This window comes from Quercus lobata, chromosome 5 (genome assembly GCF_001633185.2).
Source record: "Quercus lobata isolate SW786 chromosome 5, ValleyOak3.0 Primary Assembly, whole genome shotgun sequence".
NCBI classification, from domain to species: Eukaryota; Viridiplantae; Streptophyta; class Magnoliopsida; order Fagales; family Fagaceae; genus Quercus; species Quercus lobata.
In genome coordinates, this window is record NC_044908.1 from 11,526,743 (window position 1) to 11,548,779 (window position 22,037).

A 22,037-nucleotide genomic window follows, 5' to 3' on the forward strand; every position below is an offset into this window, starting at 1 on the left:
CTTTTCCGGGTTTGCCTCGATCCCTCTATGTGAAACCATGAATCCAAGAAATTTCCCTGACGCTACTCCGAAAGCACACTTGTTGGGGTTCAACTTCATACTGTATCGCCTGAGCGTATTGAAGGTTTCTTGTAAGTCGTCCAAATGTTTACACTCGTCCAAGCTTTTAACCAACGTGTCATCCACATAGACTTCTACGTTTTGCCCAATCTGAGGACGGAACATGTGATTGACCAGTCGTTGGTATGTTGCTCCAGTGTTTTTCAAACTGAAGGGCATAACTTCATAACAGAATAAGCCTTGACTAGTAACGAAGGATGTCTTCTCCTGGTCGGCCTCGTTCATCCGTATTTGGTTGTATCCTGAGAAAACATCCATAAAACTAAGTAATTTGTGGCCTACAGTAGAGTCCACCAGTTGATCGATGTGTGGTAATGGATAGTTGTCCTTGGGGCAAGCCTTGTTTAGATCAGTAAAATCTACACACATCCTCCACTTGCCGTTCGCCTTTTTTACCATTACTACGTTGGCCAATCAATCTGGATAGTACACTTCTTGAATAAATTTCGTTGCCATCAACTTCTGAACTTCGTCTTTAATAGCATTGTCTCTCTCAGGGGAAAACACTCTTTTCTTTTGTCGCACTGGGTTTGAGGAAGGATATACGTTCAAACAGTGGGTGATGACATTAGGATCTATACCCGGCATACCCTCATGACTCCAAGCAAATACATCTATGTTTTTCCTCAAAAACTGGACGAGGTCCTCCTTAACCCTTCCTCCTAGATCTGCCCCAACCCTAGTACACCTCTCAGGGTTATTTTCATCTAAAGAAATATCTTCTAACACTTCAATGTGTTCTACCACAACCCTCTTTTCCTCAATATTCATGGCATGAACTTGCTCGTCCGTGGCCAACATGGCCAGGTAACATTCTCTTGCTGCTAGTTGGTCTCCTTGTACTTGTCCTACTCCATAGTCTGTTGGAAACTTGACCGACAAGTGGTAGGTGGATGTAACAGCCTTCCAACTGTTTAAAGTTGGCCTTCCAATTATGGCGTTATAGGAGGACAAACAGTCTACCACAAGAAAGTTCACATCCTTGGTGATTTGCTGTGGATATGCCCCCACTACCACTGGCAATGTAATAGTACTCACGGGCTGCACCTTCATTCCACCAAAACCTACCAGGGGGAATTCACTGGACGAAAACGGTCTCGTCCTAGCCTCATCTGCTGAAAAGCTGGAAAATACAAAATATCTGCCGAGCTTCCATTATCCACTAGCACCCTTTTGGTTGTGTAGTCAGCAATAAGCAAGGAAATGAAGATAGCATCGTCGTGAGGATGGTGAATTCTTTCAGCTTCATCTTCCGTGAACGTGATTGCTTGTTCGTCCGTGGTCCTTTCTCTGGGTGACCGTCTAGAGAGTTGGACGCTTTGCACCACCTTCAGATATACTTTTTTGGACTTGGACGACTGGCCTGTAGAGCTTCCCCCTATAATAACTCTGATTTCTTCGAGAGGTGGTCGTGATGACTCTTTCGCTTTTCCCTTGAATTTCTCGTCCTTGTGGTCTCGTCCAAGAAAACTCCTCAATTTTCCCTGCCTTATAAGATTCTCAATCTGCTGCTTTAGATCAAAACACTTGTCCGTATCATGCCCATGGTCTCTATGGAAGCGACAATACTTATTCCTAGTGCACTTATTAGGATCTCCCTTCATTTTCTCTGGCCACTTCAAGGAAGGATCATCCTTGATTTGCATTAGGACTTGCTCGAGCGACACGTTCAATGGTGTATACTGTTGACTTCGTGCTGAGGGGCTCGCCTTCTTGTCTCAATCCTTCTTGTCTTCCGTTCGTCCTTTTTTAGGACGAGGACCTTGTTCTGAATGGCGAGTAGGGTTAGCTTCCATTTTCTCAACTCTCTTCCTCTTCTTGGCTATGATAGCATCTTCTGCATTCATAAAGTTCTGGGCTGAATGGACAAGTTCAACCATGGTTTGAGGCTCCTGCTCATATAACTTGTGGATGAACAAGTCAGAATGAACCCCATTGTGGAAAGCCGCCAAAAGGAGCTTGTCATCCATCTCGTCCACTGCCAAGGCTTCCCTGTTGAACTGCATGATGAAGGACCGCAAACTTTCATTCTCTCCTTGTTCTATGGTTAGCAAACTGGACGAGGAACGCTTGTGCCTCTGTCCTCTGACGAAATTGTTGACAAATAACTTACTTAACTCCTCGAAGGACGTTACTGTGCTTGGAGGTATTTTGCTAAACCACACTTGTGAGGGAAAGCTCTGCACATTATTTCATCCGAAACCCCTTAAAGGTGCATGGTAGTTTTGAAAGTGGCAATGTGGTCAAACGAATCCCGCGTCCCATCATATGAATCTAAGGAAGGCATCTTGAACTTGGGTGGTAAAGGGTGAACATTGATAGAAGCCACGAAGGGGGAATCAGTTCTGTGAACCAAGTCTTCTACAGGGTTCGTCCTCTTCATACTCTCCTTCATCTCATCCATAGCTCTTCTCATTTGGTCCATTTCCCTTTCCAAGTGAGGCACCCTCCTTGAAGTGGTACCCCTTGACTGACTTTCAAATTCAACGTTCCTCCCATCTTGACTCTAGGCCTATCCTTCAGTGTTTCCATCATGACGCTGCCTCCTTATATTAAGTTCTCTAACCAACTCCTGGTTCTGGCGGGTTAACTCTGCCATAGTGGCAGCCATGGATTGCACGTGTTGGACAGAAGGTGGTTGCATGGCAGGCACCGATTGACGGTCGCCCCTGCTCTCTTGAGGGCTTGGGCTAGTAGCCCTTGACCTTTTTCAGACCATTTTAGCCCTTTGTCAGAGAAAGAAATCGCAGAATCCAACGATGAAGTTCAAACGTTAGAAAATCTTTCCCATAGACGGCACTAACTGATGAATCTTGTGATATCAGTGGGCTGAAAGTCTCGGGCGTTGATGAGTTTGTGACCGAATCCCGAGAAAACAAACAGAAAATCAGAGGAGACCGGTGGAAGCCGGCCAAGAAACCTCCGATGATAAAGTTAGCCTTTTTGTGATTCCCAGTAAATTGGAAGTCTCAGAATCAGAATCAGAATTAGAATCCCTTACTCTTTTGTTGGCAAGCGTTTATATAGCATGCGGGGAGCGGTTACTTGTTTGGTAACCGTTCCATTTGTTGAGGAATCCAAAAGGCTCAGAGGTAATTTCCATAACTGCTGTGGAAGTTAGATTATTTAAGTCTGCATTTCACAACGGTTGGACTTAACTAGCGACAGTACGTTTTCTCTCACACCTGGTAGAGACATGTTCGTAGTGTAGTAACCTCGTTCGTCCTTTAAGGACGAACGGACGAGGTTGAACTTAGGCGAGGATCTCCCTTCTTCCTGTCTTTTCTTTGGATGACGCCTATGGGTGAGAAAAGACTTAGAATGAATTTTCATTGCACATCAATTAGTACACCATTTTAGAAAATTTTTTATGGAAAAATGAAAAAGTAATTCACTGTTTTAATAGCTTTTTCAATTTCCCATAAAAACTTTCCCAAAATGAATGCTTAATGTGTGCCCTAAGGGCTCACACTAACTGGACCCATAAATAAATAAAGTAGCTAACTTAAACAAAAGAAAAATATTCTATAAAGTATAAACCTAGCATCACAACAAGCACATGACCTATAGAGTATTTAAAATTTTAATTTTTAATAAAGAAACCAACCAACACAAGCAAGAAGGCATGTGGGTTATCAATTTTTTCACAACCCAATTTTATGCGCATATAAAAATAGAAAAAATAAACATCTTACATTGTTATGATTAGGCTATTAGCTTTAATCTCATAAAAAAAGCATTGATTAAGTATTAAACAAAATCCAAAATACAAAAAAGAGCGGGTTATCAATATTTTCAAAACCCTAACTTATTACATATAAAAATCAGAGAGAGAGAGAGAGAGAGAGAGAGAGAGAGAGAGAGAAGATGATTCATACCATGAGTATTGAGTAGTGAGAAACAAAGTTGATGAGAGTAATGAGCCTTGTTGCCAGTGTGGGGAGGCCAACGGTACTCCCAAGTAGTGATGAGAGATTCAGCTAGGTCAGGGGTGTGAGAGAGACTAAGGGTATGTTTGGTAACTATTTTTTCCCCTTATTTTCTGTTTTCAAAAACAATTTTCTATTTTTGAAATTAAAAAACTTGTTTGGCAACCCAAAATGGATAGAAAACAAAAACTGTTCTCAAAACTCAATTTGTGATGGAAACTAAAAACATGCAAAATGCTGTTTTCAGTTTCTAATTTTCAAAAGTCAATAAAAACACACATTTAATTTAATGAATCTAACTCATTTAATGAGTTAACATTAGAGTTCAAATCTTGATAACAACATATTTTAATATTTTCTATTTTTTTCTTCAAAAAACTATCTTTTTAATTTCAACTAACCAAACATGTTTTTGATTTTAAAAATACATGAAAATTGTTTTTCTATTGATATTCCCAAAAATAAGTTTTTGAAAATAGAAAACAAAAACTGTTACCAAACATAACCTAAGAGAGGCAACTGTGATAGTGACTAAATATGGGGTACAGTGGGGTACGGTTTTTGACTCTTTTTTATCTTTGTGACTCAATAAGTTAATTTTACTTTAATTAGATATTTAATTAGTTTAATTTTAGTTTGTCACTCACTTAATAAGTTAATTTGATGGGTTTGGTTTATTTGCAAGGTCCAATATATTTTGATTGCCAAGGCCCCAGCCCATACAATAAGTCAGTTGGACATATTATTTACAAGGCCCAACATATTATATTGGATACATTTTTTTGGATAATCAACAAATTTTTATTAACAAAGGAACAGAAACTACAAACAAAAAGAAGGTACAAAAACTATAAACTAGAAACCATAATCTTAGTTTGCTCAACAGCTAATACATCACAAAAAACAGAAGGGGTGGAGCTAAGAAAAAACAACCTAATTGCTTATTTTTAAGAGACCTAAAAGCCAAAACATGCTTAGCTTGATTTGCCTTTCTAGGAACCCATTTGAACTAAATAGATTGACAAAGAGTTGCCAACTTGGTTGTGTTTGAATATAGAACCTAGATCCTCCTTGGAGATGCTATGGATGGTTGGTTAATAGCATATATACAAATCTTAGCATAAATTTCAACAATAGCTTGACTAATATTGTGTGACACTAATTTTTTGGGTTGCCTAGTTGATTGCTTCAGTTTCAGCTTGGACAGAGATATTAGTTTCTACTCATTTTGAGAGAGCAAAAACCAATGTCCCTCTTCAATCTCTAGCAACAATAGCAATATACGATCTATCACAGCCACTTGCAGCATCACAATTAATCTTAATTACCCCTTTCTTTGGATTAGACCAAGTTGCTGCCCTTTGGGGTGATGGATTGGAGGAAACAACAGGTTTGACTTCCCAATACTCTTGGAATCTTCTTTTGATTAGTTGCAAGGATCTTCCAAAGTCCAAGGAAGCCCCTTCAAATAGAACTAAATTCCTTGACCTCCATAATTGCTCCAAAATCAGAATTCCATAAAGCAAAAAGGCCTCTGAGTTAAAAACGGTGGCTAATCCTATAGGTGGGGATAACAATAGCTCAATTAAATTACTTGGAGAACTTAGTTGCATGCATCAAGTTTTAGACCTGAACCACTTCTGAACCACAATGCTTTAGCTGCATGACAATAAACAAAAACATGGAGAGTTGATTCAGGAGACATACAGCATAAAGGGCATGAAGGATCAATGCTTGGGTTAAATCTGATGATTTTATCCTTTGTTGGAAGGATATCTGAAGCTATTCTCCACAGCAACAATGTTTTGTTTCTCGTGAATTTTGGCTTTCCATATCTTTGCTTTTATAGGATCCATCCAGCTATTAGTGGATGACCCGAGTAAATCCATGTAGACAGATTTGACTGATACAATCCCATTTGGGGACTTTCTCCAAACCCAACTGTCTTCCTTGGTTCCAACTCTTACTGGAATCTTTTTAATGGCTTTAGTTGTCTTCTTCGAACAGCTGATCCACCTTAACTTCATCTCAACACCTTTTATTTGGGGTTAATAACTGTGACACCACTAAGCATGCCTCTACACTTTCAGGTGACTTTGGCCCCGGTTTCAAACCAGCCAAATCTGGAACCCAAGGATCCTCCCAGGTTAATGTACTTTCACCATTATAAATCATCTTACAAACACCATCATGAAGCGCTTTCCTTGATAGTTCTAGGCCTTTCCAAGACCAAAAAGCTTTCTTAGTTGGTTCCGCTCAAAGTCATTTTCTATCCACTCTATACTTTTGCTCTCAACACTTGAATACAGAAGCTTTCTTTCTTATTAATAATCCACCAATGTAATTTTGAGAGAAGAGCAAGATTGAAATCTGCAAATGAACTAAAGCCCAAACCTCCTTCCTTTTTTGATTGGCAAAGCACATCCTAAGCCATAGGAGAATAGTAGTGTTTTGAATCCTTAGAAGGATTCCACTAAAACTTCCTTACCAGCACATCCATCTCCTCACATAGACATTTTGGAATTTGGAAGGTTGTTATAGCATAGGATGGCATTACTAGAGCTACCGATTTGATCAAGATGGCTCTCCCCATCCAAGACAGACTTTTGCTCTTTCTACCGGCAATCTTAGATTCCAATCTTTCTTTGAGATAGTTAAAATCTTTCGTTTTGTTTCTAGATAGAAATAGTGGAACTCCTAGGTATTTCGTTCCCTGAGAAAACTTCTTCTACCCTGTGTCTTCAAACTTGAGTCAAAAATTGGGCATGAACTTCTTTGGAAGCAAAAATACTGGATTTCTACAGATTAATATTCTAACCAGACTATGACAGCCTTACTTCAGATTGCTTAGCTTTACAAAAGAGAAGCACATCATCTACATAGAACAGTTTGGTTATTTCTGGCGCTGCCGGTGATAGTTTCACCCCACTAATAGAGCCACGGGAATTTTCTCTATTTATGAGTCTAGCCAGAATTTCATTTCCAATGATAAAAAGATAGGGAGATAGAGGATCTCCTTATCTAAGACCTCTGGATGGGGCAATATTAGGTCATTTAACCCCATTCAGTAAGAGGGTATATTTAACTGATGAAATACAGTGAAAAACTAACTGGATGAAATTTTTTAAGCTAGAGAAACAGTGCACCACTTCCTGGGCTAACAAGATGTTCTCTGCAATGTTTCTATTAGGTGTAAAGGCAACTTGAGCTGGATCAATCAACTTTCCCAAGAGAGGTCTAATTTTGGCCACTAGGATTCTCGAAATGATTTTATAGAAAAAATTACACAAACTAATCGTCCTGAACTGCCCAATTTTACAAGCACCCTATGTCTTGGGAATTAATGTAATAAATGTATGATTCATATCGTTAAACATCCATCCTTGTATAAAGAACTTCCTAACTGCCTCCACTACTTGACCCCCAACAATATACCAATACTTCTTATAAAACAACCCATGCATCCCATAAGGCCCTGGAGCTTTCATGAGATTCATCTCAAAAACTGTCTTTTGGATCTCATCCTCTGACGGTATTCGAATAAGTTCAGCGTTCTCTGCCTCTGAAATGCAAGCAACTAGATTCTCAAGGTCACTTGGAAAGCAAGGATTTGAGGAGCTCTACAATTCTTGAAAGGTAGATTCAAAATATACCTCAATGGATTTTCTATCATAATACGCTGACCATTGTCCAACAAAATTTCTGAAATGTTATATCTTCTTCTTTTGATTAAGGTTGCTGTATGGAAAAACCTTGAGTTTCGGTCACCTTCTTGTAGCCAAAGTTCTCGAGATTTTTGCTTCAATTTAATTTCTTCTCTAGTTTGACATTTCTCCTGTGAGGGGTTTGGGAGTGGCACCCTTGCCAACATAGGCCTGAAGGCTGATCGGGCCCGACCACCTTCAAACTGGGCCCAGCCCAGCCAAGATACCCAACATGACCAACGAGCAAATTAAACCCGAGGAGCTCCCCTACGACCGAGGAAGCACCATAAGGGGTGTCCAGTGGGAGACGAAGAGGAAACCACCATAACTGAGAACTAGAGAACCGAAGAAGGTCGTAGCAGCGGATACAGGAGAAAAGGAGTGGAAATTTCGTAATAAAGCAACTATCATTTCTGCATTAAATATACTGCAACAACCTAATCTGCGGCATTAATGACAAAATAACACATAAACAGTATTCATACAACTTGTATCCCACTGAACCACCAGTGATAAGACAATGATGGGACAAATATCAAAGGAAAGATTAGTAGCCGTCTAAGTGGAAGGCTGAGATAGAAATCAAATGGCTATAAAAAGAGAAAGATCCCACATGAACAGGGATTGGAAAGAAAGAGAGAAAAAGACTTAGATCAAAAATTGTAAAGTTCTCTTAAGTGTAAAAGTAATTCTCGATCAGCCTGAGAAATTCTGCTTTCATTTAGATTTCATTACTATTGAACAGATCATGGACTTATTCTTTTGTCTTTATTCTCTAAGTTACTAATCCAAGTAGCCCAAGTGTTGGCCCGCACACCTATCTTTATAAATTAATTATATTGGGCCCAATATAAGAATTCTGCTTTCATTTAGATTTCATTACTATTGAACAGATCATAGACTCATTCTTTTGTCTTTATTCTTCAAGTTACTAATCCAAGTAGCCCAAGCGTTGGCCCGCACACCCATCTTTATAAATTAATTATATTGGGCCCAAGATGCAGCCCATCTATTGGGCCCTCTCTCGGTTTTTGCCCCCCTACAACTCCAATTCTAAAAATACGCTAGCTCCTGTTTCTATATTCTCATGACTTGGACTTTCTTTTTGAAGCTCTTCAATTTTCTTCTCAATCTCCTGAATACGAACTTTTGTTTGGCCAGATTTGGTCTTGTTCCACCTTCGAAGCTTTGTACCTGTATGCTGAATTTTCCTGATTAATTTAAAGCAATGAGGGCCTTCAATTTTTTTTTTTTGCCATGCATTATCAATGACCTCTGCACATGAAGGATCCCTTGTCCACATTGCCTCAAACCGAAATGGTCTATCTAGATTACAAATCTCCAAATGAGTGTCATGCATAATTGGTAAGTGGTCGGATGATGGGGCAATTAGATGTCTAACACCCGCTTTAGGGAACATCAGTTGCCACTCTTGACTCTTGGCTACAGCACGATGAGGGTGAAGAAGCATGCAACGGAAACACACAGAAGTTTCTCCTACAGCGCGCCTGATCTAGTCTTTCTTTAATAATGCCTCCTCCTCCACATCTTCTAGACCATGCAAACTTATGATCTTTAAAGCCAAGTTCAATAGCAGCTCAACTAGTTATAAAATTCTGAAATGCTCTTGATGACTAAATTCCTTTACTACAGGCTACAGCCACCTCTCTTATCTTCATTTGAACTAATACTATTGCAATCTCCCATCAAAAGCCAAGGCCCAGAATATGATGAGATAATCTCTTTAACAAGCTTCCAGAACCCCTCTCTATTTGCAATTTGGGGAGGACCATACACCAGCATTAGCATCCATACTTCTGAAGCTGGCTCCGAATACACCAAACATACTATTATATTTTTATTATCATAGATTACTTCCAAGTCTACACCATTTCTCCAAAATAGTGCTAAACCCCCAGATTTCCCATCAGCTTCACACAAAAGAAACCTTTATAACACAAACTACCTTTAATATACTTCATTTTTGAATAAATGGCTTTTGATACGGAAAGAAACACCACATATGAGCATTCTCTCTTCGCCAAAGCCTTTAAAACTATGGTTGTTGGAGCCTTGTCAGCACCTCTACAATTCCAGGCTAAGATCCTCATGGTAAAGCCCAAAGCAACAACACTAATCAAACGCACAGTTCACCACCACTACCATCTCAACAAAACAATTATAAACTGAAACCATACCTGAAATTAGAGAACTTTGCCTTGGAAGATGACTTCTGACAGCTATGAGCCCCGGCTGGATCAACTGAGAAGCACAAACCCCACTAGCTATCAAGATTTACAAGTCAAGCCAGAATAGGATCTAAAGAGACCCCACCCAAGAGACAAGAAGGCTGTACCAGCTAATCTCGATGGAAGGATTGCTTTGTTTATGGAGTGGAGAAATAAAATGGGATAGAGGATTGAGGACTGAAAAGGGGAGATGGTGAGATGGGAAATCTCTAACCAGTTGGAAAAGCCCATAGTGAAAAGAGGGTAAAAGAAGCCACCCGAGGGTGGAAAAGATGAGCCACACATAGGTGGAGAAGAGAGCCACACGGAGGTGGAGGAAAAACTGTATATTAAGTATTATTCTTAACTATATTGGACACATTTTATATTATATTATATAATATATATATATATATATATAATATTATAAATTATATATAAGTTATAAAATATATATAATAATTTATATAATTTATATTATAATTATATATAAAATAAACTGTATATAATTAAAATTTTGGTTGGGTTAGTGTATTTGTGAGGGAATTTAAATGAGCACAATTTCTATTGTTATAAAATTAAGGATATTTATAATCTACTAACATTTGAGCATGCAAGTACTCAAAAGCTTTTCTATTTTTTGGGTAAAAGTTAATTTAAAGTATTTATTATAATTTGAAATTACTACATTTTTCAATAAAAATAAAAAAATAAAAATAAAAATCTAGGAGTATGATGAAAAATTATTTCACCTGTAAAGGCATAATACTCATCACACCCTTAGGGTTTTTTTTTTTAATTTTTTATTTATTGGAAAATGTAGTAATCCTAAATTATAATAAATGTTCTAAATTAACCCTCACCAAAAAAAAAAAAAAAAAAAAAAACCTCTGAGCACGCACATGCTAAGAGGCTAGTATTCAGTAATTGTTATCCATTTTTGCCAATTCTATTGGTTTAATTAACCTTTAGGGGGAGGAAAAAAAAGATCTTCCAAATAAATCTTATAAATAGTGCATAAATTGAAAATGCATAATGAAATTGTAACAATAAAACTACTTACAAAATACATGTGATGACCTTTAAAAAAGCTATTACGAAGAAGTTGATGGATCAATGTAAAAAAGTAAAATATTTACATCAAGTAAAACTGTAAAATAATTCACTACATCTGAAACATGGAATAGGTAAACTTATTAATATTAAGAAAAACAACATACAAAAATAATAGGAGGAAGAGAGAACACCACTTAGAACACATACACTAAATTTTTTTTTTTTTTTAAGACAAAAATATATGTCATTCCCACTCTTTAAAAAGGACTCATTAATTAGAGAAAATATTAAACGCTCATCAAACTGACCAAATTATTAAATAAAAAAAAAGGATTAAAAAAGAAAAGAAAAGAAAAGATAATAATATGGAAAGGACAACGATAACAAAGTAGGGAAACCTAATATAAACCAAATACAAGAAAACAAATACTAAATGGCAACTCATAAAAGAAAACATAATTTGCTGTAATACAGAGAATTGTGGAATTTGAGGGCGTCTTTGATAACGAACTTGCCTATGAAACCTAAGGCACCTAGGATAATGAGGTTGTAGATGATGATTTTTGGAATAAGTCTAGTGGTACAACTTGTGCCACAACTCGCCCATGTGGCGAGTTATGATTGGTGGAGGGGTGTCTCTATATGGACCCACCATCACCCCTCTACTAACTACAACTCGCCACATGGGCGAGTTGTGGCACTAGACTTGTTTTGATTTTTGCCACAACTTCTTCATTGTCTTGCATTGTTCAATAAATTCTTAGGAGAGACTCAAGACTTGAGTTTTGAGGGTTTGCCCATTTGGTAACCCTACTCAACACACATTTTTCACATTTCAAACACACTTACACACATTTTAACACACTTTTTCTCCCATACGTATATCAAAAACACCGAAAATACCTTACTCAAACTTAGTTACCAAACGGGCCTTCGACTTTCAAGACAGCTTTTTTTTCTTTTCTTTTTTTCTTTTTTTTTTAGTATTGAAAAGTAGAGAGGTGTGGTGTGTGCGTGTGAAACTGCCAACTGCTATGCCTATCACTGTGTGTTCCTAACTGCCAAGTGCCAACATTTTTTACAGCTTTGGGAGCGTGGAGATTTTATAGAATGAATCAGCCTAGTGGAGTCTACAATGGACAGGTGGAAAAAGAAAAAAAGAAAAAGCACATTTGCAGAAGAAAAAAAACAATTTTATTATTTCTTAAAAAAAAAAAAAAGTCGTATTAGTACTTGACAACTAATGTGAGAGAGAAATGGGGAGGCAAGAAATTTTTTTTTTTTTTTTTTAATATTTAGCTAAAAATTAGGAGTTTTTAAAGTAGTAATTTTACATGTCTAACCCTACTATTTAAGCTATACAAACTTATCAATTTAAGGGTATTTTGGGCATCAAAATTGAGGAATACAAACAGGGAAAGCCCATTAAATAGTAATATAGATAATATTATATCATATCAAAAAGAAATTTGATATGATATAATATTATATATAATTTTTAATAGTAACGCTGAAAATGTACAATAAAATTGGCCAGAATCGAAATGTTCCATTCTAATGGAAAAGTATAAACTAGGTCCGAAATAGTATTTTGAACATTTTTAGTCTTAAATTTTTTTTTCTCTTTTAACCCCCACCCCCCCCCCCCCCAAAAAAAAGGTGGGCTACGGTTGTGTATATACACACATACATAAGGCGAAATCTGATTGCGCTTTGGAGAGAGGGAGAGGTATATGTATATATCTGATTGGGCTTTAGTGAGATATTTGGGCTTTAGGGAAAAAATGCGAGATGGGTTTAGATTTTGGGCTAGATAGGTTAAGCCGAACTTAAAGGTCATGCTCGATTATACATTAAATCAAAGCAATAAGACCCAAAAAGACAAATTAGTTGAAGCAGTTAGGAAGCTATGGAGGTTGAAGAAGAAGACAGTTCCAAAATGTGGGGGACAAGGTAGGGGTGTGTGCGGTTCAATCAGCTCGGTTTTTTGTCAAATTTGTTACCAAACCGATAGGGATTAGTTTTCTCATAGTTAAAATTGATGCATACTGATTAGGGTCGGTTTTCTGACCTATAGCGATGGGTGCAGTTCAATCAGCTTGGTTTAATCGGTTTGGTCTGTTTGAAACATTAAAAATTATATATATAAAAAAGATTGAACCGAGCTAATTGAACAGTAATCAACTTGGTTTAATCGGTTTGGTCTGTTCAATCTCATCAAAAACCAATAACAAAATCTGTTCAAATTTCATAGAAACTTCATAAAAAAGATTTGTTCAACTTGTTTACACAAAATCTGTTCAAAAAATAGCAACAAAATTTATTCAAATTTCACAGAAACTTAATAAAAAAATCTGTTCAACTTGTTCACACAAAATCTATTCAATCTATTCAAAAAACAACAACAAAATCTATTCAAATTTCACAAATTCTTCATAAAAAAATCTGTTCAACTTGTTCACACAAAATCTATTCAATCTATTCAAAAAACAACAAAATCTATTCAAATTTCACAAATTCTTCATAAAAAAATCTGTTCAACTTGTTCACACAAAATTTGTTCAGTTTACTTAAAAAACAACAACAAAACATGTTCAAATTTCACAGAAACTTCATAAAAAATTCTGTTCAACCTGTTCACACAAAATCTGTTCAAAAACCTGTTCAATCTATTCAAAAGTCTGTTCAATCTGTTTAATATGTTCAAACTGTTCAAATCTATTCACACAAACAATAATGATCCGAATTTCATCATTTTATTCACACATAAACAATTTGTACAAATTTTTACATAGTAAACTAACCAAATTTCACAGTTTCACACATGACAAACTGTCCAACTTTTTTCATTTCATTCACAATGCAAAAGTGTTTTGAAATTGCCTGAATAAGAGTTCATCTCCCAAAACACTATCATGTAGCATATAATATCACTAGTGTCACTATGTGTGTCAGTTTCAATAACAATAAGTGTTAATGTATCCACTTAATAACGTATTACAGAACCATTTGTCATTGTCCACAAATGCCAAAAGAAAGATATACAAATTAAATTAGCATTTAGGCAAAAGAATGCTAATCGCTTGTATCCTCAATGATAATCCCACCCATGAGTACCTAAATAACTACCATTAGTGAAAAGTTCACTACCAATAACATATACAAATATAATTAGCATTTAAGCAAAAGAATGCTAATTCCTGTAAATCCTTTGTCCCGTAAGTCTGTGCACTATGCATCATTCTAGAACTCCTACAAAATACTAAACAAAACAAAATAAACACGAGTTAATAACAATCAAATATTTATAATTAGTACAAACGAATGATAATAACAAGTATACTTACATAATACTAACTACTAACTAACTCCAAGCAAAGAGTAACAAATCACTCATCATCATCCAACACAACGGTGCTTAGATCCTCCTCCATAGGCATTGGGCAAACCGATGCAATTTCTACAATCCCATTCAAAACAAAATAATTCTTAAGCATTAAGCAAATAAATAAACAATTGATACATACAACAAACAAAATGAACATATATATTTTTACCAGTGTCAATCTCAAAACCATCCATATTCTCCACATTATTCATGCACTCCCGAAACTTTATTGGTCTTTTTTTCTTTGCATCCTTCAACCAATTCTGGGTACAAATAATGGCTTCAACTGTATTAGGAGATAGTGAACTACAGAACAAATTCAAAACACACCCCTTTGTAATAAAAGCAGACTCGGATGCAACTGTAGAGATAGGAATAGACAACACATCATGGACAATGTGGAAAATGACTTGATATCTAGAAGAATTCATTTTCCACCACATCAAAATGTCAAAATCTTCCACATCAGGGTCCTCAGAAGATTCCAACAAATACCTATCCAACTCAGATTTGCTTTCCATAATGTCCTCATCCATCAAATGTTACTTAAACCTATTATTATAGTTTTTAATACGATCAGACAATGAAGCATTACCAATACTTGGCCTGGAGTCCCTAGACAATAAAGCACCACTACCACTACCACTACCACTAGAACTCGAAGCTTCATTTTGATCCACTATTTTCATATATAACCTTTTCAATGTATCTTGAACCTTAGAGCTCATTGCATCCCCCTTGTCCTTTCCATACCACTCCCTAAACTAAAACTTGACATATTTCAATCTATACCTTGGGTCAAGAACAATAGCAACAAAAAGTATCAAATTGATATTATTTGTACTTCCCCAATACTTATCATATATTTTTTTCATCTGTACCGCCTTACTCCTCAAAAGTGGATCCCCATCAACACTACACAACTGTTGCAATTGATCTTGAATGCTAATTAGCTCATGGAAGTATGTATTAGAAGTGACAAACATGAACCCAGAAAATCTAAGTGTTGCCTCATAAAATATGCCAAGAAATTTCACAAAGGTCTTGACATTTTTCCAATCAAGATAGTTAAGAGGACCAATGGGCTTTTTCCCATTTCCATCCACTTCACAATAATAAAGTTTGTAATGTCCATCCTCCTCTTCCAACCTATCAAATGCTGTCACAAATTTCAAGGTACAATCTAACATGAGATAAATCGAATTCCACCTTGTTGGCACATCAAGGGACAACAAACATTTGGCTTTAATTTTCTCATTTTCAACACATTCTTGAAACTTCTCAAACCTTGTGGGAGAGGCTCTCACATATTGCACCGCATTCCAAACCTTGGCAATTGATTTATGAATGGACTTCAACCCACTTTGCACTATCAAATTCAAGATATGCATAAAACAACACATATGCATGAACTTACCACCCAATATGCTACTATCTCTTTCTTTTGTTTTCTTCTTCACATAATCAATTGCCGCATCATTAGAACTAGCATTGTCCGCGGTAATTGTAAACAATTGGTCTATATCCAATTTCAACAAACATGACTCAACCGCTCTACCTATGGTGTCCCCTTTGTGATTAGCTATAGGGCAAAAGTTCAAGATTTTTTTTTTGTAAGTCCAATCCCCATCAATGAAGTGTGTGGTAACTACCATGTAGTTCAAGTTTTGTATGAACGTCCAAGTATTCGTTGTCACACAAACTCGTTGCCCAATAAAAGCCCTTCTCAAAATATCCACCTCATTAGAATAAATCTTCATACAAGCCCTTGCAATGATAGTGTGATGGGGAATAGGAAACCTAAGCTCAACTATTTCCATAAATTCTTGAAAGCCTTGACACTCCACAAATTTAAAAGGTAATTCATCAATAATGATCATCCTTGCCAACACCAACTTTATTCTCTCTTCACTATAGTTTGCAACCACTAACACATTTGAACCACTTTCCCCTTCCTTCTTAGCTTGGAAAGACAAAGTTTTTTGCTTATCATCATGGGGAAAAGGCCACTTCTTACACACCTTCATGTGTTGCAACATGCTTAAAGTACCATTTTTCTTACCATGTCAATTATATTGATTTTTACATTACTTGCATTCAGACCAAGGCTTATTGGGATAAGGACCAACCAACTTAATGAAATGCTGCCATACTATAGACGGGTCCTTACCACCTTGTTTAGGTGACAATAGGGGAAGTGATGCACCAAGACCAATTGGTTCTGCAGGTTTAGGTGGATTAGGGTTAGGTGGAGGTGGATTAGGGTCCCTAGGGGCACCAAATCCAGGTGGAGCATCGACATCCATCTACTAAAAAAATTTCCAACCAAGAAAAAGACAAAGCTTCCATAACAATGTCAAATTATAATTTTTCAAGCAAATATAATATCAATTAGCTCACTCTCAATCAATGAATGTCACAACCAAATCCAATAATAGTAATAACTAATCAGTTTAGTTACAACAAGGCAACAATAATAGACTAACAATCATTAGTCATTACTCAACAATTCATGTCACTGATATTAACAAGGAATTCATTATATTATTCTCAATATAAATATAAAATAAAAGTTAATTTTATATATATAAACTTAAAGCAATTGTTACTAAGTACTAAAAATTTAAAACGAAAATGCTGAATATAGTGAGTGATTAATGTTTAGTGATTACCTCTCGGTGAGGGATTGAAAGCAAGAACTCTCTCAATCTCGTCTCCTTCAAAAATTAAAATGCTGAAGAAAAAAAAGGTTAGTACTTACTACTTAGTAGACTGTGACACACCGAGTCACTAATTAGCTAGCTCATGCAATCCAACTATGCAAGTAAGTTACTTAAAGAATTAAGTGGGCTAAAGTAACAATGTAACACTCCAAAGTCCAAACAAGTGCCGAAAAATTGATTAAAAAAAAAAACATTTTACTCAAAAAAAAAAAAAAAACATGATAAGTATTAATAAGTTTATAGTTTATACTATTACTATTATCATTGAGTCCAAACAACTGAAACCAAACAAGTGCTGAAAAAGTGATAAAAAACATGATAAGCTTAGTTTGGAGTCTTTGGACTTTGTTTTTGCCGAGAGGTGAGAGAGGAGAGGGGCTTATGGCTTACCGATGGTTTGCCACGGGCCCGTGATGAGCTGGTGACTATGAGTGCCTGCTGTTGCTGTAGAGGCCAGTCAAGCCAATGGCGAAAGCTTGAAGGCGAGGCGTTAGGCTAGCGAGAGGCGAGAGCGAGAGAGAGAGAGAGTTAAGGGTTATGAGAAAGAATAGAGTGAATTTATACTTAGGGAAATCTGAAAACCTAGCATAAAACGGTGTCATTTTGTGTTATTTTTTTTTATAATAATACAAAATACGTCGACATTTTAGTAAAAAAAATTAAAATGGATACTCGTTGAAACGATGCCTTATCCAAACATCTGATATATATATATATATATATATATAGGTATCGGTTCGGTTGGGTGAGACTCAGTTTCGGATTTGCTGCTCCGATGACTGCACCGCACCAGTATTGGAACTCCCTTTGCATTCTGATCGTAGGCATCGACTCCATTGGTCGGTTGCAATGGCGGAGTAGGAAGGTCGATGCTGGTCGGTCTTGTTGGCTCCGGTACTAGTTTGCACATTCCTAGGACAAGGTCGTATTTGGACAAGGCTTTGGTTTTAACACGAAAAGAAGACAGTGTCACGTCGCCACGTTGTGTTTGAACTAGTGAAAAATGGTGAGAGCCAAACTGGGTCCAAGTACTCCAAGGTTTTGTTCGAGGTTGTTGGGAAGAATCCCAAGTGGGTGAGGGAACATAGGAGTGGCGAAATTTGGGTTTTCAAGAAGGCTGAGAAGGGCGACGTGGCTGAAGGTGATTGGCTCTGCTTTTTGTCTAGGAAGAGACCTGTTTGGTTTTGCTGTGAAGTGAGTTTAGGAAGAGAGTAGAGAAGAGGGCTTTAGAGAGTGAGATTGATTTAGGAAGTGGGTTTGAGTTTGATGATGGGGTTGATGTTGAGGCTTTGGATATTGATCCTGTTAAAGGTATGTGTTTTTTGTGTTTCTTACTTGCTTTGCTTTGATTTTGCTGTGTTTGGTGTTAGGATTAGTGCCCTAAAATCCTATTGTATGCTATGTATGACATTATATTATATGTAATAAAGTTATTTTATTATTATCTAAAATAATGGTAACATGAATATTTGGACATTATCATATAGTCCTTGAGATACATAGCATGTGATTTATATAGTATGTGATTTATGTGATTTAGTCACAGAAAATATAAATCAAAAGTTCTTTGTAAACTCAAAATCTTAGTTCGTAGTCGGTGGTGAAATTGGGCATTTCATCTGTGAAGACTATAACATGTCAATTAAGATGATTTGTCTTGATCATGGAAGTGAAGATTTCTAATTGATATGTTAATATGTTTTAAGTGTATAAGACATATTGAACTGGACCGCTGTGAAATTTATTATTCTATTAATGACTGTCAAATGAATAATAAATCTCACGACTTTCATTTACATGAATTCTCAATCTTGAAGAAATAGTGAACCTAATCATGAAATGTAGGTTGCTTTAATATATCAGGAGTGAAATCTAAACAAATGGTTCAGTGTGTTAGGCAACCACACATAATGTTGAAGGAACACATATTCTCAAGATGAAATTCATAGTCTCTTTATGGAGATATAAAATATTCTCTTGAGATAAGTTTAATGGGTTTGGTTATTCAGAGTGTTAGGCCTAACCACTTTAGTAAAGTGTTACTAAAATTTATATTTTATGAAATTAGATTTCATAAAATATATATGAATAACTTAGAGGATTAAACCAAGTAATCAAGGATCAAGATGTAATAATCTTCTAAGTGACAATTATATATTTTATAAATTTGCATTACAACGAATATTTTCATGAAAAAGTTAAATGTTTAATAAAGTCTTGGGATATAATTTATTAATAAGGTGGTATTAAATATAATTAATGGTAACTTTGAATTTGTCAAGAGTTGACAGATAAGTCCAAAGCCCATTGGAGCTAAAGCTTTATTTGTGTCTTTTGGTCCCACTCCAAGTCACACACTAAAGCCCAATTGTGCTGGCTTAAAAGGCTAACTCAATTAGATAATCAGTTATATATTTAATAAAAGTTATTAAATAAAGTAATCGCCATGTGCAAAAAGATATACATATGATTTAAAAAAAAAAAAAATCAGTTTTTCTCAAGACACTTGGTTATTCTCTTGAACAAGTACGTATAGAATTGATTGAGAGACCACACATCTTGGGCACATTGTGGAACTGGAGTGAAGATTGAAAGTCTTCCCAAGTTCAATCTTTATTTGTTTTGAATTTCGTTGCATCAAGATACGTTTTCTTGTTCTTTGTTTCTAAAATTCAGATGTTGCATATTATCTCATATGAATGAAGTAGATCTGTTTATTTTCACAGTGTGTTTTTGTATGAGATACAAAACTGTATTTTCCATGTGTTTTCCAAACATTTGGTTGCTAAGAAAATATAGGAAAGCAAAGTGAAAGTTCTAAATCTCTTTGTTTTCTAACTTGGCGTTGACTCTTTTGGTATAACTTACAAGGAATATTTATTTCTTGTGGTGAGCGTTTTTGGGACAATCTTGGTTTTTACATTTTGTCAAAGTATATTGGATTAGAGACATGTCCTTCTGTGTAGCTAAACTGTAAAATTTATTTTGTGGAAAATTTAAACCTTAGGGTCCATGTAAATTAGGAATATTTGATTTAGATTTAGTGCTTAATACTAATGCTAATTATTGACTAATAAGCTTGACATATTTGTTTGAACTTTGAATGGTCCTCTGATTCTCTTTCAACTTTAGATTTCTCTCATATGATTATGTTGTATTTTCAGACATGAGTAAATAATAACATAGAATGAGGTTGGTTTGTGTATCACAGAAATTATTCTCAACCTTAATCTTCTGTACTTAATCCATGGATTAACATGCTCTGGCAGTTCTGTCTCTTAGGAGTTATAGATTAGAGTGAGATAGTGAGAATGGTTGGTGATAAATATAGGATCATACCTCTTAAATTTTTTGTTTCTCATAAAGTCAAGGTCCTTTTTTGTTTTTGGTATGCATTCTGGTGCGGACACGAGGTACAAGCCCCCAATTACACACACGTATAGGAGGAAGAGCAAAAAGAAGACGGCCCAGCCTGTGGCCTTATGGATGGAGCATACTAGTTATTGGGCTTGAAATTAAGCAAGCCCGAACATTTAATAATTAGGGTTTCTTTAGGGTTTTTTTATTGTTGGCTATTTAAACAATTTTTCAGATTATTGTAAGACAGTTTTTTGAGAATTATTAAAAATAAACGTGTGTTTTCTTTCACTGGTGCCGACTCCAGTTTGCTTGGTGCTGACTCCAAGCAGCCCTTAGGTGCTGACTCCTAGGGTTTATCTTTTGTTCTATTGTTAGTGTGGTTGTCCTACATCACATTCTAGCTTTGCACTAGTGCCCTTAGAAGTGTCATTTACCCGATCTTTGCTTCACACCTTGACCCTAGAAAAAGAAAAGGACAGAAAAATTTTAAATTCCCTTCTGTGCTGTTATTTGGTTTGTCAAGTGAGAGAGAAAAGAAAAGAATGTGTATGGAAGATATTGACACATTTTCGTTCTGGCTCACCAAAGTTTTACACTCAAACTAGGAGAGATTTGAAAAGAAAGTTAACTACAATTGGTAAGAGATACCAAAGATAGATGTCCTCATTTCTCTCTAATTTCTCTTTATAACCAAAAAATGGAAAATAATGTAATTCCTGTGCTTCTCCTTTCTTCCAGTTATTTTCCCTTCTAAATTGTAAAGTAAACAGTGTTAGTGACACGTCTCATCACTTCATATGCTATACTAAGGAATTTTCTTTAAAATATTGACTGTAACTTCCGGATCAAAGAAATATTTTACATGGTAAGCTGATTGTGGCATTGATAATTTTGCAGTTGTCTTAGATAACTAGTTCAGGTGTCAGTATTGCAATTTACTGTTTGAATCTTTATCTTAGTTTCATCTTGGATGTCATGATGTTTTGGTTAATTAAAATTTGGGAAATGAAGAGTTTGGTTTTCTTGTGATGGGGCATGAGTTTGATCACTATCCTAAGCAAATGCTCTGTGATATAAGAAATTAGGACTAGTTGTTACTGATTGTTATTGTTAAGGGAAAAAAGTAATCTTAGTGATAGATTCAAATTTGAACAAATAACAACTAGCCACCTATGATTTGTGATGAAAATGTTGTGAACGTAGTACTTCTCTTTTGTAAATGATGCTAAAGATGAATAGTTTTGTATGTGTAATTTCTTGTACGTGTTTTTTTGTTACACTTTGTACCATATGTTTCCTTTATCTCTCTATAGCTTGTTTGGATAAAATTTCCAAACAATGGAATGGAAGACATGTTTCAAAATTATTCCTTTCATTCTATTCCTTAACATTCATTTTCCTCCTCCCAAACGTAGAGAGTTAGTCTTTAGTGGTGATTTTGAGAGAGAGAGAGAGAGAGAGAGAGAGAGAGAGAGAGAGAGAGAGAGAGAGAGAGAGAGAGAGAGAGAGAGAGAGAGAGAGAGAGAAAA

The 22,037-nt window shown here is 36.0% G+C and overlaps 1 protein-coding gene and 1 pseudogene across 1 annotated transcript; one reads left to right on the forward strand and one right to left on the reverse strand.

Annotated features, from left to right (window-relative positions):
* Window positions 1–1,184: 1,184 nt before the first annotated feature.
* Window positions 1,185–1,724, reverse strand: LOC115989951. Its single transcript, XM_031113815.1, has one exon. It carries the CDS (start codon window positions 1,722–1,724, stop codon window positions 1,185–1,187), a length of 540 nt encoding a protein of 179 aa, XP_030969675.1.
* A 16,199-nt stretch (window positions 1,725–17,923) lies between these two features.
* On the forward strand, window positions 17,924–21,593 carry LOC115989952 (annotated as a pseudogene).
* The last annotated feature ends 444 nt before the right edge of the window (window positions 21,594–22,037 follow it).

Excerpts from the sequence above, each read along its gene's own strand:
- LOC115989951 (XM_031113815.1), bottom strand. The coding sequence starts at position 1,724 with ATGAAGGGAGATCCTAATAAGTGCACTAGGAATAAGTATTGTCGCTTC.